The 14,210-nt window shown below is 36.3% G+C and overlaps 2 protein-coding genes across 3 annotated transcripts; one reads left to right on the top strand and one right to left on the bottom strand.

Annotated features, from left to right (window-relative positions):
* The first annotated feature begins 1,814 nt into the window (after positions 1–1,814).
* Positions 1,815–5,018, top strand: LOC112192715 (probable serine/threonine-protein kinase PBL7). 2 transcript variants are annotated; one of them, XM_024332573.2, is made up of 5 exons: positions 1,815–2,285; positions 3,033–3,181; positions 3,334–3,523; positions 3,617–4,008; positions 4,161–5,018. In XM_024332573.2, exons 1-5 carry the CDS (start codon positions 2,168–2,170, stop codon positions 4,446–4,448), a joined length of 1,137 nt encoding a protein of 378 aa, XP_024188341.1. In that variant the 5' UTR covers positions 1,815–2,167; the 3' UTR covers positions 4,449–5,018. The 2 variants fall into 2 exon arrangements, with proteins under 2 accessions (XP_024188341.1, XP_024188340.1); XM_024332572.2 differs by having other exon boundaries at positions 1,827–2,285; positions 2,997–3,181.
* A 497-nt stretch (positions 5,019–5,515) lies between these two features.
* Positions 5,516–13,024, bottom strand: LOC112192714 (TBC1 domain family member 8B). The gene is made up of 18 exons (XM_024332571.2): positions 12,863–13,024; positions 11,936–12,005; positions 10,772–11,476; positions 10,539–10,685; positions 10,310–10,423; positions 10,085–10,143; positions 9,699–9,765; positions 9,368–9,419; positions 9,173–9,265; positions 8,962–9,045; positions 8,448–8,857; positions 8,062–8,123; positions 7,553–7,622; positions 6,956–7,036; positions 6,768–6,869; positions 6,432–6,553; positions 6,197–6,281; positions 5,516–5,866 (listed from the first exon to the last, which is right to left on the bottom strand). The coding sequence occupies exons 1-18, from the start codon at positions 12,910–12,912 to the stop codon at positions 5,699–5,701; spliced, it is 2,541 nt and encodes an 846-aa protein (XP_024188339.1). The 5' UTR covers positions 12,913–13,024; the 3' UTR covers positions 5,516–5,698.
* Between the last annotated feature and the right edge of the window lie 1,186 nt (positions 13,025–14,210).

Genomic DNA, 14,210 nt, shown 5'->3' with positions numbered 1-14,210 from the left:
TTGCTGGTATCTTAAGGTTTCGTATCAAATTCCCAATTCCATTCCTCTTCCAATATATCCCTTTCAGTTTTGTAATTAATTAAGCTTGATGTCGAGATTCTGTGAACCTTGGATTAATTTCAGGCTTAGTATTAAACAGCTTTGTGGTCTTTAAGAGGCTGTCATATTCATATCATAAGAGGTTGAGGTTCCCCATCATAAAATTACAGGCGGTTGAAAAGGCTTGATTTGAGGGTGGAGTATGGGAAGGCACCGACCGAAGTCTAACACACGATGAGTTTATGGTTTAAACTACATTGATAGGATCAATTTTTCCACTTTGGCGGAACACACCATATGCTGCCATAGAAGGAACCTAGAAAGTCAAGGAATAGCTCAAATATCTGAAATGTAGTCTATACATACATATTATGCAAACTAACTATACTTATTTCATTTTACATAATTCAAAGGGAAAATTTCGCAAACAGTACACCAAGTAAAAGTCACTAATAATTCTTATACACAAAGTTTCAAACTAAATATTTCGGTACACGAAATCTGAAATTCGACCCACTATCAGTACACGACGTCAATTTTTGACAACAAAATATCCATTATGCCCTCAGTTCTTTTTTTTTTAATAATTTTTTTTTCTGTTATTTTTTTTCCTTCGTTTATAAATGACTCGAGTCATTTTTTTCTTTTCTGTTATGCGAGGTGAGGAAGGCGGGGTTGGAAGCGAAGGAGTGAGCCCGGAAGAAGGACAAAGAAAGAGATAAAATGAACGAAAAAAAAACAGAAAAAAAAATTATTAAAAAAAAAAGAACTGAGGGCATAATAGACATTTTGGTGTCAAAAATTGACGTTGTGTACTGATAGTGGGTCAAGTTTCAGATTTCGTGTACCGAAATGTTTGGTTTGAAACTTTGTGTATAAAAATTATTAGTGGTCTTTACTTAGTGTACTGTTTGCGAAATTTACCCTAATTCAAATGTAGAATTTTTAAGTCTTTCTTCAATGGTAATTAATTTGACAAATTGTCTTAATATATGTTCAATACTCGATTTGAGAGTTGTTCTTAAAAGGAGTTGAATTTCTAAATTTAGTGATGATTTATTACTTATCCAAATATATTTAGAAATAGTTCACTTCTAATTTATTTTTCAATATTTTGTGTGGTTTCTTATGCCAATAATTAAATCGTAACAACCCCTTTAATAGTTGTGTTTGCCTTCTCCTACATATTGGTGGAGAATGGCACCGGATTGGCTTCTTCCCATTCTAAATTGATGAGTCTTTGTAATCGATGTTAAAATTGAAGTGTGATACTCTTCCCAACTAGTTGTAGTAGATTTAATGAGGCCACTATATACTCTTATTTGATGAATGAATCACTTTTCGATAAAAAATAAAAATAGTTGTGTTTGCTTGGAATGACTAGTATGATTTGTTAAACATAAACAATAGCTCCCTTCTCTGTGTTCCTCACTGGGATAGCTCTACAAGTCGAGGAAGGATCACAGAAATGACAAATCATAGTCGACATTACCACCACCTAAACCCTAAACCACGTACCCAACCAAAGAATTAACACTAGAATATATACACACGTAGTGATCTCTTGGATAGGAACAATGGAGTGGTCGAATCTTTTACCTAAACTTGGGGTCCAAGTCTTAAATATACCACATCAAAACAGAATAAAAATGAGAGTGGGTGCAAATCCAAAATGTGCCTACTTCTAAGTTCTGAAACAATTTTTATAATATTCGAACGTGCTCCCTACCATCAAAAAAATTTCTAAAAGTCGCAAAATAAAAGTACATGCATTGGGTTTCTGAGATTTGATTATCTTGTCCGTTCATTCGGAAAGAAGAAATAAAATCCCAAAAAGAAAATGACAAACGTTATAAAAATGGAAAAATAAAATAAAGAGAGGTGTGTGTGTGTGTTTTCTTCTATAAACTTCTGATGAGAATATACGAAGTCAAGTTATTACAAGGCCTGCAAGCTCTCGCTATCAGTGTGTGTTGCTCGTGGTGGGTTCTGTAGCTTTTGGTTTATTCGAGGCTTGGAATGGTTGATTCTCTATCTTTTTAGTCTTTGTGGATATTGCTCTCTATTGCTTCTTTCTCTTTTTGAGTCTTTTGGCTTCTGGAAAGAGTGATTGGAGTAAGTGAAAATCATGGGTTGGATTCCCTGTTCTGGTAATTCCAACAGTAAAGCAAAGAAGAACAAGAAGAAAAGGAAGAATTCAACAGAGTTAGAGGAGAGGCCATTTGATCAGATCAAACCCACTTCAGGTGCTTACTGGTTACATGTTTATGACATGAAAGTTTGCTCTTTGGCTTTAATCCAACTTCAGCACAATGATCAATCTTTGCTTTTGCTAATTTCTGGGTTTGGTTAGTGTTAATGGGTTTTCTTGGTTCTTCATCTGGGTTGGTTTAGATGGAGCAAAAATGAGTAATTTGGTCTGATATTTGAAGGTGCAGAGGAAAAAATTGGGGGTTTTGATTGCTTAATTATTGATCTTAATTGGTGTTTAGTATGCATATTAGTTAGTTTCGGGAGGACTTATTTGTATAAGTTGGCTTGAAAGTGATTCTGTTTATGGTTTTGCATTTGCACTTAGATTTTCTATACGATAGAGTATGAACTGTGTTGGTAAACTTGTATAAATTCACTCGCCACTCACTGGTTTCTGCTAAAACGTATTGGTGGAAGTGAATTATGATGGCATGTCCCGAATTACTTATGATCTCGGAGTACTTTCTGGGCATGTGCTAGTACTCGAAGCATCTCTTTATACTTTTAATAGCTGTCTTCTTGGTAGAAATGCAGCATTCTACAATTCTACTCATGTTGATCCATACTAGGCACTATTATTTTGTTCTTTGTTGTCTTGCTGAGATCTTGATAATTTTTGTTTTGTTTCCCCATTGTGAACCAAATCCTAAACATGCTCTTCCTGTTCCAAAGATTCTTACTTTTGTGTCCATTTCTGATTTTAGAATTATTAAACTCAAACTCCTCTTTGAGTGTCAAAGAGTCTTCGAAAGATGGGGAACACATAGCAGCACAGACTTTTGTGTTCCGTGATTTGGCAGTTGCAACTAGAAATTTCAGAGCAGAATGTCTTTTGGGGGAGGGTGGCTTTGGTCGAGTATATAAAGGACATTTGGAAAGTATAAATCAGGTATAGTCATTGTTATTTTATCATTTCATTGAACAGAAGAAAATTGAAGCATCTTGGAAAGTATCACATGTGCATTAACAGGATTGATCATCTAATATGTGTTTGATGTAGTTAGTCATGTAGTTTGCTCCTTCTTGTTGTGTTTGGTGTAGGTAGTAGCTATCAAACAACTTGATCGTAATGGGTTGCAAGGGAACAGGGAATTTCTTGTTGAAGTGTTGATGTTAAGTCTGCTTCACCACCCTAACCTTGTTAATCTTCTCGGTTATTGTGCTGATGGAGATCAAAGGCTCCTTGTTTATGAGTACATGCCCTTAGGATCTTTGGAGGATCATTTACATGGTATATGTTGCATTAGCTTCACATGCCTTGTTCTCTTTGATATTCAGATAGTAAGATATTTCAGGGACATTAGTTTAATCAGCTTTTCTGCAGATATGTCGCCTGGTAAGAGAAGACTTGATTGGAATACAAGAATGAAGATAGCTGCTGGGTCTGCAAAGGGACTAGAGTATTTACATGACAAAGCAAGTCCTCCTGTGATATACAGAGATTTGAAATGCTCCAACATATTGCTTAATGAAGGGTATCATCCCAAACTGTCTGATTTTGGCTTAGCCAAACTTGGGCCTGTTGGGGACAACACCCACGTTTCTACAAGGGTTATGGGAACCTACGGATATTGTGCTCCAGAGTATGCAATGACAGGCCAATTGACTCTTAAATCAGATGTTTATAGCTTTGGGGTAGTACTTTTGGAAATCATTACTGGCAGAAAGGCAATTGACAATTCTAGAGCTACAGGAGAGCAGAACTTGGTTGCATGGGTAAGAAATCCTGTTTGGTTTTCACAAGCCTTTTAATTCTTGTTGAAGTCTTTTTAAGCTAGCACACATCTACTTGGTTTCATTGTTCTTTTCTTCAAAAGGTGAAGTACTTGGGTCATGTATTTAACAAATGTATGGCTTCTTGTTTTCAGGCGAGACCTTTGTTCAAGGACCGGAAAAAATTTTCACAAATGGCAGACCCATCGTTACAAGGTCAGTATCCCGCAAGAGGATTATACCAAGCTCTGGCTGTTGCGGCAATGTGTGTTCAGGAGCAGCCTAATATGCGGCCGGTTATAGCTGATGTTGTCACAGCTTTGACATACCTTGCTGCACAAAAGTATGATCCTGAAACACAGCCTCCCCAAAGCTCCCGTCTTGCCCCTTGTACTCCCCCTAGAACCAAGCGGGACAGCGAAAGGAAAGCTCAATGGTGGTAGTGGACATGAGCCTAGAAGATTGAATTATGGATACCGTGGTTCTTGGTTGCAAGTTGTCGGGTTGTGAATGCTGGCGACTGTTCTGATAGATACAAGGTATGGGATAATACGTCGCCTACATAGTTCTGAAAGCATGTTAGCTGCAATTCATGTGTTGTCATATATAAGGTTGTGTACCATCACAGATAAAAAGTCCAAATTCCATCTCCTTGTGTCGCATCAGGAAAGGAGGAATGTTTACCTCCTCTTTCATCTTCTTGAATATACATATAGAGCAGGAGCCTGTATTATCCTAGTGTGCCTCCTTACCTTGGTTTTTCATTAAACAGCCAAGGGGTTCCCTTCAACCATTTTTACCTTTTTCTATTCGAGGTATAGTTCTGGTTTGTATTCAACTTATTACAGTTGTGTGAATGTGAGTTGAAATCCTGTCAATATCTGCATTTTTGTGCCATAAAAAAGCCTGTCAGTATTGCTTCTTGTATTCTGCATAGTTAGTTGGATCTATCAATTGCAGTTGTCCTTGACAGGGTTGTAGTGTTTTATATACCACTTGTTTATGCTGCAAGTGAATTCAAGTTTCCATATGCTTTATTTATTTTGATTGAGTTATTAATTATTTCAATGCTTCACCTAGTCGGCTACTCCTCTTGGGTTTGTAAGTGTCTGGTCAAGTTAAACCCGAGGAAGATAGTACAATTTGAACCAATTTCTTTAACAAGAGGAAAAAGAACCAGAATAATTTTCTAGTACTGCGTCTATAAAAATGAATTAGGAAATTGAAGTGAGGTTCTCCAAAATCTCATTCCTGTTGAAAGAAACTACTAAATTAACTGGAGCAAGCATTAAAAACTACAAAACCTCATCTTGTGATCCCAAGATGTAGAATGGAAAACTAAAATATCACAAGAACATAAAAAAATGCTGTTTCAATCATGTCATTAGGGATGTAAAAATGAAACATAAAACCGAGTGGAATTCTAATCCTTATGTCTGCTCAAGAAACTGCAGGAAAATTGATCTTTAAATTGCTGAGTATGGATAAAAACCGAGCACTGTCTAGTCACTTAGACTGAGTGTCAATAATTGACTACAGAACAAAAGAACTAACATGATTTACATTTTGACTGTCTTGGGGATTTAATGAACCCACTTGTAAAAATTGACAAGTTTACAAATGTATGGCTCCCTCAGCTACGAGTACATAAATACAAAGATAAAAAGTGTGTAGAACAAAAACATACATATATCTAGTCAAATACTTGGGTATCACTTCCCCCCTCTACATGTTCCTGCACTTCCTCACCAGTTTTTTCCTGTGGAGTGGGAGAAGTTTTCTCTTGTGGAGTGGGAGTGGTTTCCTCTTGTGGAATTGGTGGGTCACTTTGTTCATTGGTTGATTTACTGTCATTGGATCTCTGAAAAGATTTACAAACAAAGACCGAAAAATGTTATGTGCTGGTTAAGGCTAAAAGATCATAGGGACACTCTCATAGTTTAGAGCAATGTGAATGCCACTTGTCTGTTAGTTTCTGGCACTCTTTCTGTAAGTGCTTTAAAAATGACAACGACAAACTACTAGCATGAACTAGCAGCTGTCCTAATTTGAGGATGTAATATAGAACGAATCATGAATATACATTTAACACCACCAAGTGTTAGGAGTACCAGGAAATACACTTCAAACTGTATCTGAAACGCATGCAATCAACGCGGAATATGTGTCAGTAGAAGAGGTATCACAGTACCTTCATTCTGTCACGCCAACCAAGACCAAATGACAGAAGAGGTATCTTCCTTGTGGGATTTCCCTGCGTTGAGCCTGGCAAAGACCTACATAGCATACTATCTCATTAGGTATAGAAGCATATGTCTGCCACTGAAAATGATGAGAGATTATTATTTCAACTTTTTCACTGATTGTAACTGCATAAACCATCATAAAACTGGTTCTAAAAACTCAGCTAGCAGACTTTCAAGTACCGTGGAGATAAAGCTTTAGCTTGGCCAGATTCATATTGCAATGTAGCCTCCAGCATTGATTCTGCCACTTTTACCCTCTTTTCCATTTCAGTAAGTGAAGACATAGCTTTGTCATATTTTTCCTGCATGTGTTGTTGAGTTAATAAATGGATATAAATCAATTATTGAAAGATGCATAAACTCACATGTTGACCAAGTATATGTGCATCCCAATAAAAATTTTATTTTCAATGGGCCTTCATTTACTTCCCAAATGTTAGGAAATGGCTTCAAAATATGAAAGACACATTCCAGAAACACTATATACCAGTATATAAGAGAAAGATCGAGATGAACCTGAAGCACATAAAGTGCATGTTTCTGTGTTATCGCTTCTTGCTCGGCACTTATTCTGGCTTCTTCAGTTACCTTTTGTTCTTGCTCTACCAACATCAATACCTAAAGAGATAGAGGGGAAAAAAGAGAGATCATCTTCCCTCTCTTCTGACCCCAAACAAAGGAGAAAACAAGTAGTAAATTTAAACCTTAAGCATTGCAGCTTCTTGCTCTGTCTTGTCCTCAAGGGCTTGGTGTAGCTCAGCCACCTCATGCTCCAACTGCTCAACCTGCAGGACCATAAGCATGGTCTCTGAAAATTGAGACGAGAGGAAAAAAAAAAAAGAGTCTCGCCTTGTTAACCAAAAATGGATCAATGTCACTATTTATCTTAACCGTTCCGAAAAGATTATATCCAATGGTCAAATTTGTGTCCAAATAGTGTTTTTTTAAGGGGGTAATCCTTGCCGTTTTGATTTGATAAATCATATGATTGAAATAAGTTAGATAACCATATAATTTATGCGTCAATTCGCTACCAATTCAGCACACTCAGACAGTAACATTAATGTCACAGAAATTATATCCATTGAAGACAATGCAATAACTTCAGGGATATATTCTGCTGACATAACCTGAATGCCTTTTCATGAATTACCTTTGCAGAAGTGTACACAAAAAACATAAAGCATCCAATAAATTAGACATGCTACTGGGAGGTGGTTGCACTGAAACATCACTATTTAACATAGAAAGAGGCAACAGAGAGCAATAAAAACAGTCAGCTATATCAATAATTGAATTACCTTTGCACTTAATTCTCGTCGATTATCATGCCTGACAATCTCCATAAGTGCCGTCTCCAACTCCTCGGATCTGGAAAAGAAGAGAAATCGCAAACAGAATTTCAGTGATTGTTTTCAGAAGTCACAAACATATACATAAGATGATTACATGCATGAAAATAGATGGCCTTCTATGGATTTATATGCACCTTTTGATCTTTCAGTCAAATCCCTAATTGAGGCCATTACTAAATAGGTTGAGTTAGAGAGTCTGATCATGGAAGTTTCATGTGTACTTTCCAGAAATGAAAATGTTGAGGTAAACTCATGGCCATATATTAACCTGGAAAGTGGATGCAGCGTGGATAGAGTAAACAATGCATGGCAGGATTCCAACTGTATTGGAACCAGGCCCGGAACTCAATTACGTCAATTTATCTCAAGACATATAAACTTTTATTGGGGAAACTAACAAAACAGGTCACCAGAAGTATAGAACTTTAAACCACTAAATTCAAGTAGCAAATAACCTGAGTACAGAAGATCTTTTCTCCTCCAGCACCCTGCATAACTCAACCTTCAACCAATCCACCTGCACAGAAGCAGCTAATGACTGAAACATAAAAGAAATTGCACATGGGTTTGCTCATATTGTTGCTAATTACAAGTAGAATACCTTAGTAATACTATTATCCATAGTCAGAAAATTCAGTCCAATTAGGTAAATGAGAAATACTTCCGTTACGGTAGAAAGATGGTAAAATAAAGCAACAGAAACAGAAACAGAAACCTACATCAAAGTCATCACGGACTTGCCCAGTATGTCAAATGAAATTGCCCAAATTTACTGAGAATTATGAATAATTTCACATCATATTAGATAGATGAGAAAAAAAAAATTGAGAAAGAAAGCAACCTGGTCCTGAGGATCCGATAAGGAATCTAGTTCTGAAGAAAGAGACAGGCCTTTAAGCATTTCATCTAGATTACAGGAATCAGATTTCGATTGAGATACATCTCCATTGGCGCTTTCTTCTTCAGTAGTACTTTTTTCTTCTGTTATAGTAGGATCATGCTTAAAACTGTACAGCTTAGCTGATAGCCCTTTTGAATCCTTCCATTTCTTAGCCCTAGCTCTTTCCTCAACTACTTCTAATACAGTTGGCCGATGCTTATCTCTCAACTCTTTCAATCTAGTTTCAGTTATAGCTAAAAATCCCATGCATGCAGTCAAAACTAGCTGGCTGCTATCAAATGTGGAGCCAACAAGGGACTGAAACAAAACAATAGCATCCCCTGCATCTTTAGTGGTGACTATAGCAGGACCTGCAGGCACATATATAAATAATGAAATTACATTGCTTTGGCTATTGAAAAAACAAAATCATCTCTTATGAAACTTATGAATTTGTAACACTACAGGAGCATACCATATAACTCCAATAAAGCAAGTGCTGTTCGAAATAGCATAACACGATTTCCTTCAAACAGAAGCACGTCCCAAACTCGAATAACTGAAGATCAAGGAGGCAACAAGAAGGTAGACAATATATAACAAGAAGACTTCAAAGTTAACCTCAAAATTCAACTAAAGTGAATAGTTATTTACACAACAAAAAGCACATGCCAGATTAATCTCACCGCTTTCCCAAGGAATCATATTTACAAAAATGGAAAGAAACCAGGGTCCAATGATCCATCCCACCTGGACTCCCAAGTAATCCAGATGATTCACTGCAATAAATGCTACTCAGAATGAAAAAAGGCAGCACAGACTAAGCAATATAAAGAACCAGAAAAGTGAGATTCAAAATCGGAAATTAAAAGCATACAAACCCAATTTTGGAAACTTTTCTCGCACTAGTTCCTCAAAAACAAGCTGGTCCACCTGATAAACAGAACAACTACTTTTTCATGAAAATTTCATAGAATGGATTCCTCCCTAAGGAGTATAAGATAAAGCTTAGGCTCAAGTATTAGGGAACTAGCAGTAAACTAACAGCAGTTTCTCATGGTAGTAGAGCAGAAGATCTAGTTCAAATATACGTTAATTTCACATGTTAGGATCTAATAGTGAAGCGAGACCAAATAATTGTTGGCCCAGATCCTAATGGCCTAGGCCAAAACCTTCATGACTGCTCAAGAACTCTAAACTTTGAAACCATACCTGAGATTCTATCATTTCTTCAGTATAGTAGCCATCAAAATAGTCGTCCATGATACCCACCAAAGTCCTATATGAAAATTCATAAAAACAAACTAATTTATACCAGTAGCCAGGTTGTTATAGAACATTTCTGTACAAATTGGTGAAACTTACCTGCTCTAATGTTCAAAGCTAACTATCAATTACTGAAACACACACACACACATGAAAAAGAGTGACATCTATGCAGAAATCACACATATATGCTCCAAGGACAGCTGATGCACAATTCACAAGTATTATTAAACAATTTCTCTACAGAAGTAATTACGGAGGATCCATTTTGTGATATAAAAAATAACTACAATTAGAAGAGAGGTAGATGGATATGAGGTCTTAGAACTTACCAAAAAGCATTTTCCTCAGGCATCAGAAGTAGCAATAACCCTGCAAAGAAATTCATTGCCTGCATATATTTCCATACCAGAGTAATAATAAAATTGACAAAAACAGTAATACATCCAAGATATAAATGAATGGATTGGCCAGAAAAAAAAAAACGATTTTCCTTGCAAGGAGTGAAATGTCCATTGAAACAAATACATAATAAAATGTCGAATGTCCCTGATTACCTGGCAGTACCCAACAGAGGGGTTATGACGAGCATAAGCCAAAAGCAAACGCCTCAATGAATTCCGACCGTTCTCATCTAATGCAGGATGTCCTGGAAAGGTACGTGGTATGTCCTGCATTAGAATACAAAAATTTAGTTTAGGGAGAAACCCAGATTGCAATACGAAGCAAAAGAAGTAGCACCTACGAATTGAAACGATAAAGTCCAAGGCACATGCATCTAATGACCTTCTCAATCTGCTTTCTCCATTTTCTGAAAGCACCACATGAATTATCATTATCCATGCTTTCGCCAGGATCTGTTTCTTCAGCCAGGAGGTCATAATAATATTTCTCCACCCGACGAGCCTTCACACCTACAAAAGCTTGCCATACCTGCCAAGGAAAGCTAGAAAACAGTGAATTTCCTCTCAAACAACTGATCTTTGTAAAAGAAATCAAGTTGAACTTATCAGTTTTACCTCTCCCCTGAGATCTCTTGGAACTCCTCCATGAACAAGGGACTCCAGTTCCTGGTTCCAGGGAAAGAGAGGTTCTGGATGGATCCCATTAGCCACATCTTCTTTTGTCTGATCAGCTTGCACACTGTTACAGACACCACCATCCACAACCTCATCTTCCCCAGAAGCTTTCAATCCGTCAGATTCTCTGTTACTTACAGAAGTTGCTCCACTGGAGGCATCAAGATAAATGTCTTCCTCTTGACCATCCTCAAAAGCATCTTGTGAAGGAACTTCTTCTATTGATGGAAGATGGTCTTTATCCACAACTATATGCTCATCTTTCATATTCTTTTGTTTCCTAACACGAATGCTCATCATATTTTCAATGGAACTAAGGGATGACCTAATGAAGCTCCATGTTTGGACCTTACTTTTTCCTGTTTCTTTTGGAAGTTGAGCCTCCTTTTTGGGATCTCTTTCTGATGAACCTTCAGAAATAGATTTCAGACTACTTTTGTCATTCCCTTCCTCATCGCTCTCAGAAACTATCTCTGCTTTCTGCTCAGTAGGTTCAGCTTGAAGTTCCTCTCTATATGCCTTCTGCTCTGTAGCTTCAGCTGGCAATTCCTCTGTATGTGCCTTCTCAAGAGAGCACGACTGAGAAGATTTTTCTATATGTTCAAGGAAATTCTTCCATTTATCTGATCGTTCATCTTCCTCCTCCTGACACCATAAATTTATCACTAAACTGAACAGTCAAATGTTTCTTACTTTAGTCCATTGGGTGTGTTTCAACAGAAGAAATATTCCCAGAACATAGACATTTGTAAAGCCTCCATTTATTTTGAAACTATAACAAAGTGGAACCTATTATCATGTCACTTTAGTTTTCTATAAAGCTCAATGTCTAGCTTCAAAATTAAACACAAGTTTCAGCAGTATATACCTCCTACAACAGTCACATGTAAAATATCAGTTTATAGTTGAAATAAGAGCTTTATGTACTCCCCTACACATTGAATTCAGGCCTAGTTGATAATATGGTACAAAGGCTGAAGTAATTCCAAAACAATCTCAAAATCTTTTCAATAACAGAGAAGATGGTCATAACATGTGCCTCTTATGTATATTCTTCTAAATAGGACAGAGAAACAGGATTAAACCAGTTTATAAATGATATACCTTGTAGATATGAGCGTATTCTTGATATGTTTGTACATATTGAGGTCTCAAAGCAAACCCATAGGCGTCCCTGTTGACATCAGATTCTCTAGTCATGCAAAGCATAACTATCACAATATATGTTGGAAAAAAATTCAACAACAAAAAACAACCAAATGCAGCATGAACATGAAATCAATGCCCAAAAAAATAAAAAAAATAAAAAAACAAATTCACCGACGTTCAAACTTCGAAATAAAGAAGCATAAACTGGACAGGAACAGAAAACGAAAACCAAGATTTGCTTTATCTGGTATCAAATGCAAACTCTGAAAATAAGTCGCTGAGCTTTGCAGACCTGGAATCAGCCTCCAACGAGCGCTTACTCAAGAAGGACAACAACATGCTTCACAAAGAGTTTCAACTCTACTTCCCATAGCTCTCATTTTCTCTAGTATCGATCAATCTCAGACTTCTAAACCTCGCGCCACATTACATTTAAAATCGAATATCAATCATCCACATTACCCATTGGAACCAACCCTAACCCTAATTGACCCTCAAAACCATAGACTGCTACCACAATACCTCATCAAAATTCAAGACTAGCCAATCCTGAACCTCATCAAATCCAAGACCAACCAATCCTGAAGCAGAACTCAAAATTCTAAACGCAAAACAAAAACGAATTTGAATTCTATAGCTTAGTTTCAAGAACCAAGATCAATAGAGAATCGATGTAGCTACGATCCGAATGAAACAGATGATTTTGGATGTGACAAGACTCGGTCACTCTCTGTTCCGAAGTATCAGCAAGAAGAAGAAGGATCAGAGTGACTCTAACTAACACATATAGTCTCATTACAGAAAATGCGAGGATTCAGGTTTACACAGACACGTTGCGAGGAAGAAAGGAAAGTATACAGTGCGTGAGAGCGTACTCTTTACCTCCTGGGCTTATGAGCGTGGCGGACATTGAAGCGCTCTTCCGGCATCATCGTAACTCCCAGAAAAAGAGAGAGAGATGAGGGTCCGGGGGCGTTTGATTCGGAGGGAGAGAGAGATATGTAGTGATCTGTGACCAACCTCTCTGAAACTGAAGCGTTTTTTTCTGCCTCTGAGGGCCGCCATGTGTAAGTTTCAAAGATTTCTCGACGTTGAAACTGCCGTTTTGATGGTCACGTGAATTTTTAGCGGGCAGTGTTGGTTGATTGACCTGGGTCCTAGACTCTTAGACAGTTTGTCCTTGCGTGGAATAATTTTAGGGCTACTATTTTCTTTTACCATCATTTCAAACACAGTCATTCCTCTACATTTACATATCTGAAATTATTAACTACTACTAGTCTTTATTCCGATGCATGTGTTAAACCATTTTATTTTTATTTTTATTCTTAATTTTACTTTTTGGAGAAAAAAAAAGAGTAGGAAGTTACAATGGTAAAATGTGAGAAGTTATATCTGTAGAAAGTGGGATAAATTTCATTTTTTCTTCTTCTGAATTTTTATTTATATTTATATTTTACTATTTACCATAACACCTCTCATATATTAAAAAGTATTTTAAATTAACCTATAGTTTAAGCATATTTAAGTAAATTCACACCCACTTTGGCTAACAAAGTACGTGGGTTCTCTTAATAATAGTATAGATATTCAAAAAACAAAAATAAAAGATTATTAATTACTAGTCTCTTGACATGCGCTTCGCGCTTGTCAATTTGCTTTTGTAAAAAAAAATATTTTTAATATTTGGAATTTTTTTGCAATGAAATTTTGTGTGACAAAAAATAGTGAAATTTTAAGGGGAAAAAAAAAGATTGAGGGCAGCATAACGGACCGTTATTAATGGTTTCAACTTTCAAACGTGGGAGTTTTTTCCTTATCTTTTGTCTATCATTTCTTGGAAAAATAACTGATTTTATTTATTTCTATTTTAGCCTTCTAATATAATTTTTATTTTCAAAACAATTCAATTAACAAAGGGCATTTTGATCAAAAAAAAAATTAACAAAGGGCATAATAGGAGTTTCAAAAATGTAACTATGGGAATTAAGAATTTGCTTAATATATCTATACTATTATTAAGATAAGAGAGTTTGTCAGCCAAAACAGAAAAATTTTACCAAAATATCCCTCAAATATTAAAAAATATTTGAACTGAAATATTTGAGAAAAACAAAATGGTCAATTTGCAAATAAAATAAAAAGAAAAGAAATTTAACAAAAAAAATCAAAAATAAAAAACAAAATATATGCAGCAATTTTCTCTACAATCTGTGAAATAATTTCCCAC

The sequence above is a fragment of the Rosa chinensis genome, chromosome 3 (genome assembly GCF_002994745.2).
Source record: "Rosa chinensis cultivar Old Blush chromosome 3, RchiOBHm-V2, whole genome shotgun sequence".
Taxonomy (NCBI): domain Eukaryota; kingdom Viridiplantae; phylum Streptophyta; class Magnoliopsida; order Rosales; family Rosaceae; genus Rosa; species Rosa chinensis.
Note: the sequence above shows the minus strand (reverse complement) of the source record. Positions and strands in the feature narration are given on the sequence as shown.